General features: G+C 45.1%; 1 protein-coding gene across 3 annotated transcripts; it reads right to left on the reverse strand.

The window, feature by feature from the left end:
* Positions 1-542: 542 nt before the first annotated feature.
* On the reverse strand, positions 543-12473 carry LOC127009721 (mitotic spindle assembly checkpoint protein MAD1-like). Of its 3 annotated transcripts, none has more exons than XM_050883093.1 (15): positions 12209-12473; positions 11689-12068; positions 10322-10494; positions 9326-9493; positions 8218-8283; positions 7908-8048; positions 7281-7411; positions 6753-6876; positions 4929-5074; positions 4586-4730; positions 3265-3474; positions 2577-2743; positions 2023-2195; positions 1212-1402; positions 543-899 (listed from the first exon to the last, which is right to left on the reverse strand). In XM_050883093.1, the coding sequence occupies exons 2-15, from the start codon at positions 11903-11905 to the stop codon at positions 621-623; spliced, it is 2331 nt and encodes a 776-aa protein (XP_050739050.1). In that variant the 5' UTR covers positions 11906-12068; positions 12209-12473; the 3' UTR covers positions 543-620. The 3 variants fall into 3 exon arrangements, with proteins under 3 accessions (XP_050739050.1, XP_050739051.1, XP_050739049.1); XM_050883094.1 differs by having other exon boundaries at positions 12393-12414; XM_050883092.1 differs by having other exon boundaries at positions 11689-12473.
* Positions 12474-13311: the final 838 nt, after the last annotated feature.

Consider the following 13311-nt stretch of genomic DNA (forward strand, 5'->3'; position numbering starts at 1 on the left):
GATTAACTTTCTTGTGTCTCCCACTGGGTTTCACAAAGCACTCACAAGGGACACACTGCTCCTATAATACCTAAGTAAAGACCAGGGACAACTTTTGGCCCAGAACACTTGCCACACTCATCACAAGGCCTGTCTGAATGCCTGTCTTGCCTCTGTGGGAACTAAGGTTGCTAATGCTGACAGCAATGAGATGACCAGAATAACCAAACTATTAGACAAGGGATGGAAAAAAGATATCTGGTTTAGAAGGCAAATAGCAACAGGCTGATAAAGTATTCAACATGGTTCTGCTATTCTGAACTCCTACCTTCCTTCTGTGGAAAATAAGGTTGCTAATGATGACAGCAATGAGATGACCGGAATAACCTAACTATTAGACAAGGGATGGAAAAAAGATATCTGGTTTAGAAGGCAAATAGCAACAGGTTGATTCACTATTAGACAAGGTTTCAGTATCTTGTGGTGGCAAGTTAAGTCCGCAAGGAAGAGCTTCTCGGTTCACTCGTAACGCTTGTGAAAGATTACGGATATAAAAATACTCGTTAATGTTTTAGTCTCATGTTAGATTAAAAATATACACTTCCATAAAACACTGCACTACTGGCCTACACAAGTAAAAGCTAATCAAGGATCACTAAGTCGTCGTCATCATCATCTTCATCATTATTCTGACCATTCCCTCTCCCCACAGCCCTCTTATCTTTCTTGTCCTCCTCCTCCTCCTCTTCTTCGCTGGAGGAGGGGCCGTGGTACTTGGTCTGCCTGTTGAAGAGGTCCAGGGTGACAGCCGAGAGGAAGGCCGGGTAGGAGTTTTCATGCCTGAGGTAAGCGTCGATGAGGTCGTCCAGTGTGCTCGAAAACTCAGTCTCCAGCAGCTGAAGCTCCTTTGCTGGTGTGTGCTGCAAGGGGGAGGGGAGAGACAGTCATGTATTAACCCCCTGACCACAGTTTTCCCACAAGAAGACCTCATCAAGCTCAGGAACGGAACAAAAAGTGGCTGCTACGATTCAACAAAAAGTGGCTGCAACAAATCAATGAAGAAAAATGTAAAGTCCTGCACCTTGAGAGGGAATATCCAGCACACCAATACCACATGGGAAACACTCCACTATCCACCACAGAAGCAGAGAAAGACCTGGGACTATATGTTACCAGGCTACCAGTGAAGGTCTCCCTCCCTCTCTCATACCTTCCTCCCTCCCTGTGCTCACCTCAAACAGGAAGTAGTCATCAGGGGACTCAGCATACATGTGCATCAGCTTGTACTGGTTCTCGCCAAGCATGTCCATCCGGTATCCTGTGAGGCGGTACACCATCTCACGCATCTCACGGGACTTACGCTGGAACACCTCCATCAGACGCTTGTTCTTCCTCTCCTGCTGCGACACCTTCTCCTGGAGCTCTGGGAGGGGGAAATGATAATAATAATGAAGATGATGTTAAGAAGAAATAGGAGAAGAAAAGAAGAAGAACAATGATGACAACAACAACAAAACAATAAGAATAAAGAAAAAGAAAGAGAAGTAGTAGTTTTATATTCCTCTGAGGCATAGAGAAAAAATAATTACATGCAATATATACATACAAAACAACAGTAGTAGTAGTAGTGGTGGTAATAGTAGTAGCAGTAGTACTGGGGTCGGGGGAAGGTGAGGGGAAGGGAAAGAGGGGAAGGGAAGGGAAGAGAAGGGAAAGGAAAAGAAGGGAAGGGAAGAGAAGGGAAGGGAAGGGAAGGAAAGGGTAGAGAAGGGAAGGGAAGAGAAGGGAAGGGAAGGGGAGGGAAGGGGAGAAGGGAAGGAAAGGGTAGAGAAGGGAAGGGAAGAGAAGGGAAGGGGGAAAAGAAGGAATTGGAAAAAGGGAGCGCATGAAAATTAAAGTTAGTAAAAGTACAGTATTAGTAGTAGTAGTAGAAGTAGTAGAAGTAGTGGAAGAAGTAGTAATAGTAGTATTGATTTCCTTATGTTCTAGGTTCAAGGTGACAGAGATGATCACCAAGGCCACAAACAGTTAAGCTTCACTCACCCATGATCTCCTTGTGGGACTCCGCCGCCACCCTTACGCCGACCCGCTGTGTGAGGTCCTCCGTCTCGCCCTGTTCTAGCAGCCTGATCCGCTCCTGCAGCGCCTCGTTCTCCTTTTGAAGCTTCTCAATCTCCGTCTTCCTGTTCTCCAGAGCCCGGGTGTGTGGGTTGTCCCTGGGATGGGGGTCAGGCAGGGTCAGGATTGTTACTTCATTTCTGTTGTTTTTGTTTTATATATATAGCAGAGAGGGAAGGTCAAGGGAAGAGGAAAGTTAGAAGAAAAAGCCTGCATAGAAGGAGGCAGAGAGAGAGAGACTGTGGGTGATATAGACAGAAGGAAACAGATCGAGACAGAGGGAGACGGATAGAAAGAGACGGAGAGAGACAGACAAAGAGACAGAAAGAAGGGCAACAGAAATAGACAAAGTGACTGAGAGAGACAGAGATAAAAAGAGAGTGAGGGAGAGAAACAGAGCAACAGAAAGAGACAGAGATAGATGATGACACACACACACACACACACACACACACACACACACAGAGTTGACACCTTACCTGAAGTGCAGCACCTTGGTCTTGGTTGGGTCGTAGTCCCCCTTGAGGGTGCGGTGTTCCAGGCGCAGTTCCAGCACCTCCTTCTCCTGCCTCAGCTTCCCCGCCTCCTCCTCAAGACCCAGCACCTTCTCCTCCAGCTTGGCGATCTTCTCAGCGTCCTCCTTCCTCTGAAACATCACACAAAGTAGAAGGCAGAGTTGAGGGCATTGGTTACAGCTGGACATGGCCTTATTGCTCATCTCTGTCACATTAACACCCAGGGCCAGTATGACATTAGGGATACCACTGCAGTAGAACACTTTATTGTATATCAAGTGAAGAGTAAAGTTTGGGTCATTAGCTATAGTTGTGCCTGGCCTCAATGCTCATCTCTGTCACATAAGCCCTTGAGCTTGTGGTGGGAAATAACTACGAAATCCGTGTTACCACAGTTTCCCTTCCCCAGGTTTCCTAGGGTACCCATTTATTGACCAGTGTGAAGGGGAGGAACCAGGAGTGACAGAAAACAGCCTCAAAGAACAAGCATGAGGGAGCTGTTGCCAGATTCCAAGAACTGTTTTATTACAGGAAGGGAGACTGCTCAATGCCAAAAAAAATGAATACAAAAATAAGAATCTGAATAGACAGAAGCTTCAAGAGGTGTAGCACTGTGCCCATACAACACACACACACACACACACATACACACCTGAGAGGAAGCAACAGCAGCAGCAGCAGTCGCAGTCGGGGCATCAGAGCTCGAGAACTCCTGCAACTCGCCATGAAGTCTGTCCACCTCCTGCTTGTACAACTCCACCTGACGCTCCAGCCCACGCACACGCTCCTGCCCCACCGCCGAGTAGTTGATGGTCAGCTCGGACTCGTAGGAGCTCAGGATAGCTTTCAAGCCGTCACGTTCCTAGGAGGGGGAGATGGAGGATGGAGGAGAGTTTTGAAAGTGGAGTTGATGAGGGAGTAGAGCATGGAGGAAGGATTGTATTGTCAGTTAGCAAAAATGGGCCCAGTTTGACATTTCAGGAGGGTATAAACCTAGCCATGGAGGTGAGATGGGGTGGGGTAAGGTACTGAGGTCATATCTTTTAACATTTCGACACCCAACCACACGTATATTGGACAAGGCTTTCAGAGGAGTTGTGGGCATTTCCAGGAGTAGTTTTATGACCCTGGTGGTAGTTTGACCCTTCCTCTGTAACATGAACCTTAAGGAACACATATTTGACAAGGCTTTTGAAGTAGCTGTGCACATTTCTTAGGGTAGTTTAATGACCCTGGTGGCAGTTTGACCCTTCCCCTGCAACATGAACCTTAAGGAACACATATTTGACAAGGCTTTCGTAGGAGCTTTGCACATTTCTTAGGGTAGTTTAATGACCCTGGTGGTAGTTTGACCCTTCCTCTGTAACATGAACCTTAAGGAACACATATTTGACAAGGCTTTTGACGGAGTTGTGGGCATTTCCAGGAGTAGTTTTATGACCCTGGTGGTAGTTTGACCCTTCCTCTGTAACATGAACCTTAAGGAACACATATTTGACAAGGCTTTCGACGGAGTTGTGGGCATTTCCAGGAGTAGTTTTATGACCCTGGTGGTAGTTTGACCCTTCCTCTGTAACATGAACCTTAAGGAACACATATTTGACAAGGCTTTCATAGGAGCTTTGCATATTTCCTAGGGTAGTTTTATGACCCTGGTGGTAGTCTGACTCTCCCTCTTTACCATGAACCTAAAAAATCACTCATGACAACCCGATTGATCTCCTTTTTGGCCTTTGGAAATACAGTCGTCCCTCAAATAGTACGGTTTCCAATAGTTCAGTTTCGGTTTTATACGGATTGTCAAAGAAGATCTTTTAAGGATTTTTAAATTTCCTGCTTGTCGGGAAATTTAAAAATCCTAAAAAATCTTCTACGAAAATCCACTTAAAACCAAAACCAAACTATTGAAAACCATACTATTTGAGGGATGACTGTAGTTGGTGTGAGAGGAGGAAGCGTCTGACATCACCGACCTTTGTGACGAGGAAGAGCCTGCGCTGGAGTCTCTTGAGCTGCTGTGCGTTCAACTGTGCGGTCTGGTCCATCTTGTTGAGCTTGGTCTTCAAGAAATTTAGCTCCTCGACCTCCTGCTGACGGCTACTTTCCAGGGACTTGTGACTGGAGGGAAGGGAAGGAAAAAGGAATGGAAATAAATAAGAGGAAATAAATAGGAAGATAGGTAGGAAAGAGGTACTGAGGAAAATGAAATAGGTAAGGAGAAACAGAAATAGGCAAGAGGAAATGAATAAGGAAATTGGTAAGGAAAAAGAATAAGAAATAAATACAAAAAGGTCAACTTGGCTTTCCTCGACCCACCTTGCACGCAGCTGAGCCAGGCTGTCGGTGAGCGCCTTGTCGCCTTGCCTCAGCTGGGTCAGGTGCAGGCGCAGGTCCTCTGGGGTGCCGTAACGCTCAAGACCAAACTCCTCGCTCACGATCGTCTCAAACTTGTCCAGTGATTGCTGTGTGTGGGGCAGGGACAAAACACTTCCTTCAGAAATATTGTCATTATCTTGCTGGCTACTGTTACTTATGATTTTACAGCAAGGGAGGCAGCTTAACCTGGTAGCAGCGACGGGCTAAATTTGTGGCTTTACCGTGTAGCAGCAACGGGCCAAATTTGTGGCTTTACCGTGTAGCAGCGACGGGCCAAATTTGTGGCTTTACCGTGTAGCAGCGATGGGCCAAATTTGTGGCTTTACCGTGTAGCAGCGATGGGCCAAATTTGTGGCTTTACCGTGTAGCAGCGACGGGCTAAATTTGTGGCTTTACCGTGTAGCAGCGACGGGCTAAATTTGTGGCTTTACCGTGTAGCAGCGACGGGCCAAATTTGTGGCTTTACCGTGTAGCAGCGACGGGCCAAATTTGTGGCTTTACCGTGTAGCAGCGACGGGCCAAATTTGTGGCTTTACCGTGTAGCAGCAATGGGCCAAATTTGTGGCTTTACCATGTAGCAGCAACAGGCCAAATTTGTGCCATGATATAGACCCCCCAAAATAGATGATGCATATTCTGATCACAAATGCTTTGATATATATTATGAAATGGTCTGTGTGAGTGATGATTTTTTCTCATTTTTCTCGCTTAGAGGGACCATTAAGAAACATGATCCACGCTGCTACCGGGTTAACCCCTTAACTGCAGATTTTCTACAAGAAGACATCACCAAGACACCTCCTGCTCTGTCCTTTCTTCTGCCCACCAAGGAATTTATATTTATTAATTTTGTGTTCATTACTATTGTTTTCTTATTTATATACTACTTATTTACTTATATTTTTCATTACCATTTTTAGTATTTCTTTCTTCCATTCTGCTCTATATGTCCCAGACAAACCAAGCAAGCAAACTTTTAATCTCTCCCTAAAAAACACTCTTCCCCTTAACCCCTTGACTGTGGATTTCCTACAAGAAGACATCACCAAGCTACAGAAATGGAGCAAAAAGTGGCTGCTACAATTAAATGAAGATAAATGTAAAGTCCTGCACCTTGGGAGGGGATATCCAGCACACCAATACCACATGGGAAACTCCACTATCCACCACAGAGGCAGAGAACGACCTGGGACTATATGTCACCAGGCTACCGGAGAAGGGATATCCAGCACACCAATACCACATGGGAAACACTCCACTATCCACCACAGAGGCAGAGAAAGACCTGGGACTATACGTTACCAGGCTACCAGTGAAGGGATATCCAGCACACCAATACCACGTGGGAAACACTCCACTATCCACCACAGAGGCAGAGAAAGACCTGGGACTATATGTTACCAGGCTACCAGTGAAGGGATGTCCAGCATACCAATACCACGTGGGAAACACTCCACTATCCACCACAGAGGCAGAGAAAGACCTGGGACTATATGTTACCAGGCTACCAGTGAAGGGATGTCCAGCATACCAATACCACATGGGAAACACTCCACTATCCACCACAGAGGCAGAGAAAGACCTGGGACTATATGTTACCAGGCTACCAGTGAAGGGATGTCCAGCATACCAATACCACATGGGAAACACTCCACTATCCACCACAGAGGCAGAGAAAGACCTGGGACTATATGTTACCAGACTACCAGTGAAGGCCAAATCCATGTCAATCGCAGTGGACGGGTTAACCCTTATTCCCCTAACCTTGTATAGCTCTGCCTTGGCTTGCTGGCTGGCGGCATCCTCGCAGCGCCTCTCCAGCTGCTTGACCTGCTGCATCGCACTGGTCAGCTGTTCCTCCAGAAGCTGTGTGTTTCTGGCTGTGTCCCTGCAGGTCAGAAGGAAAGACACAGTGCTCAGAAGGTGGGTTAGTTAGTCTGGGGTATGATATAGAATGGAAAGAAAATCCCCTCTAAACTTTAACAAAAGAGGTGGATAAATAAAGAAAAACTAATAATAAAAATAATAATATTAGTAATAATGATAACATATTTGGATCCAAGTCCTCTATACAATGAGTAAGCAAAAATATAAATAAATAATGCAAAAACATCTAAAAATAATAATAATAAGAAGAAGAAGATGAAAAAAGAAGATGATGATGATGAACAAGAAAAAAAAACAAGAACAAAAAGAACAAGAAATAAAGAAAAAAAAACAAGATAAAGAAGAACAAAAACAAGTATTATAAACAAAATAACCCTCAAAGTGAACCTCCAGCATAGTCCTCACCTGAAGAACTTGTTGTCCTCCCTGACCTTGGCCAGCTCCTTCTCCATGGCCGGCATCCTGCGCATGGCCGCCTCAAACACACCCTGCTGCTGCTTGGCGCCCTGAAGGTCCTCCTGCTGGATCTCCAACTCCTGCAGGGGGGGGGGGGAGGATAGAACAGTGTGATACAGCACCCATTTAGAGAGCAGAGACAGACAGAGAAATAGACAAATAGACAGACAAGAAAGATGGACAGAGACAGAAAGAGGGACAGACAGACAGACAGGCAAGAGAGATGGACAGAGAGACAGACAGACAGAGACAGCCAGACAGAGAGGGAGACAGGCAAGAGAGATGGACAGACAGAGATAGGGAGATAGATGCAGAGACAGAGACAGACGTACATGGAGACAGACACCGACAGAGATACAGACAGCAAGAGAGAGAGAGAGAGAGAGAGAGATGAACATTGTGCGGCACAGAATAAACAATAAACTACAACAGTCACTCTCCCAAATCATTTCTAGCAAGGCTTCATGACACTCTCCCTCAGCTAATCCCCCTCCTTCTCCTCCTCCAGCCAATCCTCCTTCACTGCCAAGCCAATCCTCTGCAGACCACCACCAGCTTAGTAATACAAAATCCCACCTTGATTCTTGCTAAGGCTTGGTCCAGCTGCATCTTCTGGTCCTCTGCCTGGAACTTGGCCTCCTCTGCCTTCTTCAGTCTCTCCTGCAAGTCCTTCAGCTGAGCCTCCACATTTTCTGCATGCTCTTCTGCAAGGGTCATCTAGTAAGGGAGAGAGAGAGAGAGCTGTACATAGATTTACATAGATATTTAGACCACATAGGCACTGTAGTCAAAGCAGATAACATGAAAGATATAGTAGAATGATACTAAGAAAGAAATATAAAGAAACAAAAGAGAGATAGTCTAACACAACCACTGGGGGGCTCACCTTGGAAGACTTCTCAGCCACCTCCTTCTCCAGACTCAACACTTTCTCCTGGAGGCTGGTGATCTTCTGGAAAGGTTAGGATGAAGTCTGGTATTAGTGAGCGGCTTAACCCTTTGACTGCGGATTTCCTACAAGAAGACCTCACCAAACTACAGGAATGGAACAAAAAATAGCTGCTATGATTCAATGAAGAAAAATGTAAAGTCATGCATCTTGGGAGGGAATATCCAGCACACCAATATCACATGGGAAACACTCCACTATCCACCACAGAGGCAGAGAAAGACCTGGGACTATATGTTACCAGGCTACCAGTGAAGGGATATCCAGCATACCAATACCACATGGGAAACACTCCACTATCCACCACAGAGGCAGAGAAAGACCTGGGACTATATGTTACCAGGCTACCAGTGAAGGGATATCCAGCATACCAATACCACATGGGAAACACTCCACTATCCACCACAGAGGCAGAGAAAGACCTGGGACTATATGTTACCAGGCTACCAGTGAAAGCCAAATCTGTGCCAATCGCAGCGGACGGGTTAAGGTCTGCTCCAATGTCCTAAGAACTCAGAATTTCATACCTTACATTATGCCTTCAATACTTTACAATGTACCTCAGATTATACCTTGAATGCCTTTTAGCTTACAAAATATATACCTTAAATACCTTACATTGAGCCAGGTTCATTCCCCCTCAATTAAATTATGTATAAGGAACACCCTCTGCTCTTCCTTGCCCCAATATGTGTGATATATAATTAATACAAGAATTCACCCCTTGCACTGGTAACCTCTGGAGTGTCATTCTTTCTCCTGTTTCTCCTCCATTATTTGATATTTCATTCTTTTCACTGGTAACCTCTAAATTAACATTCCTTTTACTATTTCTCCTCCTTCAAGAGAGGAGTGATCTCATCTTCTGAGGCACAAAGAAATTATACACCAGTCTAGTCATGATGTGGTTTAGTTACCCCAATGAAGAGACGCAAGACAGTCTTAGTAGCTTACAGTGACATTAGGGAATATAATGAAGGGTTTCCTCAGCACCCTCCCTTCCTCCTAAGCCACAGTCACTATAGTCATCAATGCCACCACTGACCTCCTGCATCTCGGCGGTCTGCTCCAAGTGTGTCTGCTGCAGTTTGACTACCCGTGACCCGGCATCCAAGCTGGCGGTATCCCACTGTGCCCGGGCACTCTTGACGCTCTCCTGGGCTTCCTCCTTGGCCTTCTGCAGCTTCTTTAGTTTGTGCTGGAGGTCGTCAATCTGAGGGACAAGAAGCATATGGGGGGTCGTCCCTTTCACTTGTGACTGCCTTGGTGCATATCATCTCCTACGTATATTTCTTTTCAAGAGTAAATGTTGTCAATTTAGGGAACAAAAACATTGCACTCTTAAAACAGTAGCTAGTAAGAAAAATACTTACTGAAAATGTATTAAGATACTACCAAAGATAGGAAAGTATAAGTGACATGTATTAAAAGACCTCAAAAAAGCAGGCAGTGTGTGTGGGCAGCAACTGTCATTACTATTATTATTATTATTATTATCATTATAAGAGACGAATCAGCTAGAAAGAGGAGTGTGGACACTATAAGATACCTGTTCAGGAGCCACCAAACACCTGAGACCCAATAAAAACATACAGATAAAAAAAGGGAAATAGAAAAATAGGAAGTCACAAACTTATAATAAAAAAGTAACAAAGTGCTAATACTCAGTCAAATCAAAGTTCACAGAGAGAGAGAGAAATTGATGAAGCACTGAACAGCTGTTTCTCCCTCTTCCCTGTCTGTGCTGCGAGGCTTGGAGGGTGTTGTAAGGTGTAAGGTGAGGGTGTGAGGTCAGTACTACGAGGCTTGGAGGGTGTTGTAAGGTGTAAGGTGAGGGTGTGAGGTCAGTACTAAGAGTCACAGAGAGACAGAGGAGTTGATTCTTACCTGGATGACCTTTCCCTATGAGCCATGCTTAAGTAAACCATCAGGCAAAGAACAGAAAGGTCTCACCAACCAATTTGCCAGCCTATCCAAGCTCATCAAACAGAACATAATCCAATAAGACATGGGCAGTGAAGTACCCACATGCAGTACCCACCAGTTCTTTGTCCCTCTGCTGTCTGTGGTGCAAGGCCTTCATCTCTGCATCAGCCTCCAGCTTGCTCTTCTTGTGTGCCAGCTCCATCTCGTGCAGGCGCCCCTCCAGCCTGGTGACCGTGGCTCGAGTGTTGACGATCTCATGGTCCTTCTCACGGAACCTCTTGGTGACGTCTGCCGGGAAACAACAGTGATGGGGCTTGTCCAGTCTCCCTCATAATGTACTTTTTGCCGTGACAGTGAGACAAAAAAATGAAGGCATAGGAAAGCGTTGGGGGTATGATATGTAGATTGCCATCGTCTACTCCTCCACCAGTGACAACAACGGCACAGCGGAAATCGTATCACACGCACTAATTGTAAACTGAGATAGAAGAGAGAATCCCACAACAAGAAATAGAAGGAAACAAACTTGTGCAACAAATCAAATACCTTGGAGTCACTGTCAGTAGAGCCTGCTTTCAAACACATAAAACCAAACCAATAGAAACAGGAAGAAAACCAGCAAATGCCTCATACTCAGCGACAACCCAAAGCTGCATCAGATTACCGTACTGGTGGGCAAAACTTACTGGAAAGGCCTGGGCCTCAACGATATCCTTTATGTCACTGATATAATGTGCTTCACTAAAGAAAAAATTACTAACACACTACAAACAATAGACAACACCTAATCTAACCTTACCTGAGCTCATCTAACTATATCTAACCTAATCTAACAAACTGACTCCCCGCTGCCAAAATGCAATGTGCTAGAATGTGCTTGTAAACATTTTACACCATATATTGAAGTTTTCGGGAAGTTATTAGTTACAGAACTGCGCTGCATTTAGAGAAATTAAATACAAAACAATGTTATGTATTAACCTCACACAAGATGCCACTATAATATACCTATTGACCAAGATTGTAACGAAACTAGGAGTATTACTGCCTAGTAGTTTTTTACCCCAATGAATAATGGGGTACAGGTCACAATTCAGGATTGTTACATGAATAAGATGTTTGATGTTCATTGGGGTAGTAAAGATACCATAAGCTCAGTGGTGTAAAAAGACAGTTTGCATACAATCAGGTACACTGGGTTAAAAAAATGTGGTCGGCCTGGGTGATATTCTATATATTTACTGAGAATGTCAATCCAAGTATAACTGGCGCCACTATGAAAATTGCCTGTGCCATGATGGGCTTGGGCCGACCACCCGGCCCGTGAAGAAAACCTACTGGCACTGCAGGCTGAGATAAAAAAAAAAAAATTCCTGCAAATGCTGCGGCAACTCACCAAGGCTCAATGCTATTTTATACCGTATATTTACCAGAAATGTCAATCCTTCCCTCCCCCCTACACAAAATGCTGCAGCCACTCACCAAAGCCCACCAGGGAGTCCAGGTTCCTCTTCTGTCCCCTGGGGAGGTCTGGGGACACAGGGGAGGAGGGGAAGGAGGCCTTCCCGGAGACACGAAAGTCCAGCCGGCGACCCCCAGACACCCCCCTGCCCCCTGAGGACACCCTGGGGCCCCCTACCAGCATATTCCAGTCCTTGAGCGCCGTGAGGACCACCGTGGGATCCTGAAGGTCCTCCATGGTCTTCTTGGCCGTCCGCTTAGGAGGTCAGATGTCCTCCCTCCACGACCTCACTTGACCCTTGTTTCCTTGTCCTCCACGTCTATTACAGGTATTTCCAGGTGTTACAGGTGTCAAGGCATAATCAATTACCGTCTTATCCCCACATAGGTCAATAAAAACACTGTAAAAAGAGGTTAGGAGGTCAGTTGGTCCTTCCTACACGACCTGACCTCACACCCTCGACCTTATTTCCTTGCCTTCCACGTCTATTACAGGTATGTCCAGGTGTCAAGGCCTCCTTAAAACCCTAAATATACACACACGAGTGAAATTCTCCCATGGGCTCCTTGGGGGTCCCTTTACGCGGCCTGTTGATCCTCCCTTCACGGCCTCATTTCAACCTTATTTCCTTGCTCTCCACGTCTATTACAGGTATTTTCTGGTGCTACTGGTGTCAAAGGATCGTTAATTATCGTTTTATCTCAACACACGTCAATAAAAACACCGTAAGAAAAAGTTAGGGAGGAGAGTTTGCCTGGATGCCGCCGAACATGTGCCCGCTTCGGCGTCCTTCTTCTGACTGCCTCCTCCTATGGAAATCTGTGTAAATTGAACGGAAATTGTTTGTTTGTTTTGAGGGGTTTCTGTAGGATTATTGTTATTATCATTATTATTATTATTATTATTATTATTATTATTAGTAGTAGTAGTAGTAGTAGTAGTAGTAGTAGCAATTAAAGTTTATGTATAGTTCATGCTATAAATTCTCTCTCTCTCTCTCTCTCTCTCTCTCTCTCTCTCTCTCTCTCTCTCTCTCTCTCTCTCTCTCTCTCTCTCTGTCTGTCTCATAGAGAGAGAGAGATTTACATAGATTTACATAGAAAATCAGACCACACAGACCCCATGGTCCAGACTTGGTGGTCTGTCCTTAAACCTAAGTGATTTTACATTAATCAGAAGACTCCAAAACGTTGCATTTCTACTCTAGTTGATATTACTGTTGTGCTGGAAGCTTCCCCCGGCGACCATAGGCCTCTAGAAGGCTCCCGGAGAAACGAGCAAGGGGGCGGGGAGCAAGGCGAGCCGTCCGCGCCCCGCGGGGCGCGGTCAGGCGCCAGGCGGGAAGTGTTGCCAACTCGCATATATTTTTGCTACATGTTCTTGTATGATCTAAAATATACTGTAACACTCTAGACCAGTGGTTCCCAACCTTTTCTAGTTTGCGGCACCCTTGGCAAGCCTTTCAAAACTTCCCGGCACCCTTATAAGGAAATACATATTTAAAATCTCCGTTGTTTTTTTATTATATATATTTTTCTCGTTTCGACATTTTGCATCGATGTAACAACACCTTATACATAGATATGAAAATTTTCTTTACACTGATCCTGCTATTACAAAAAATGGTATTATAATACAAATAT

This window comes from Eriocheir sinensis, chromosome 41 (assembly GCF_024679095.1).
Source record: "Eriocheir sinensis breed Jianghai 21 chromosome 41, ASM2467909v1, whole genome shotgun sequence".
Lineage (NCBI taxonomy): Eukaryota > Metazoa > Arthropoda > Malacostraca > Decapoda > Varunidae > Eriocheir > Eriocheir sinensis.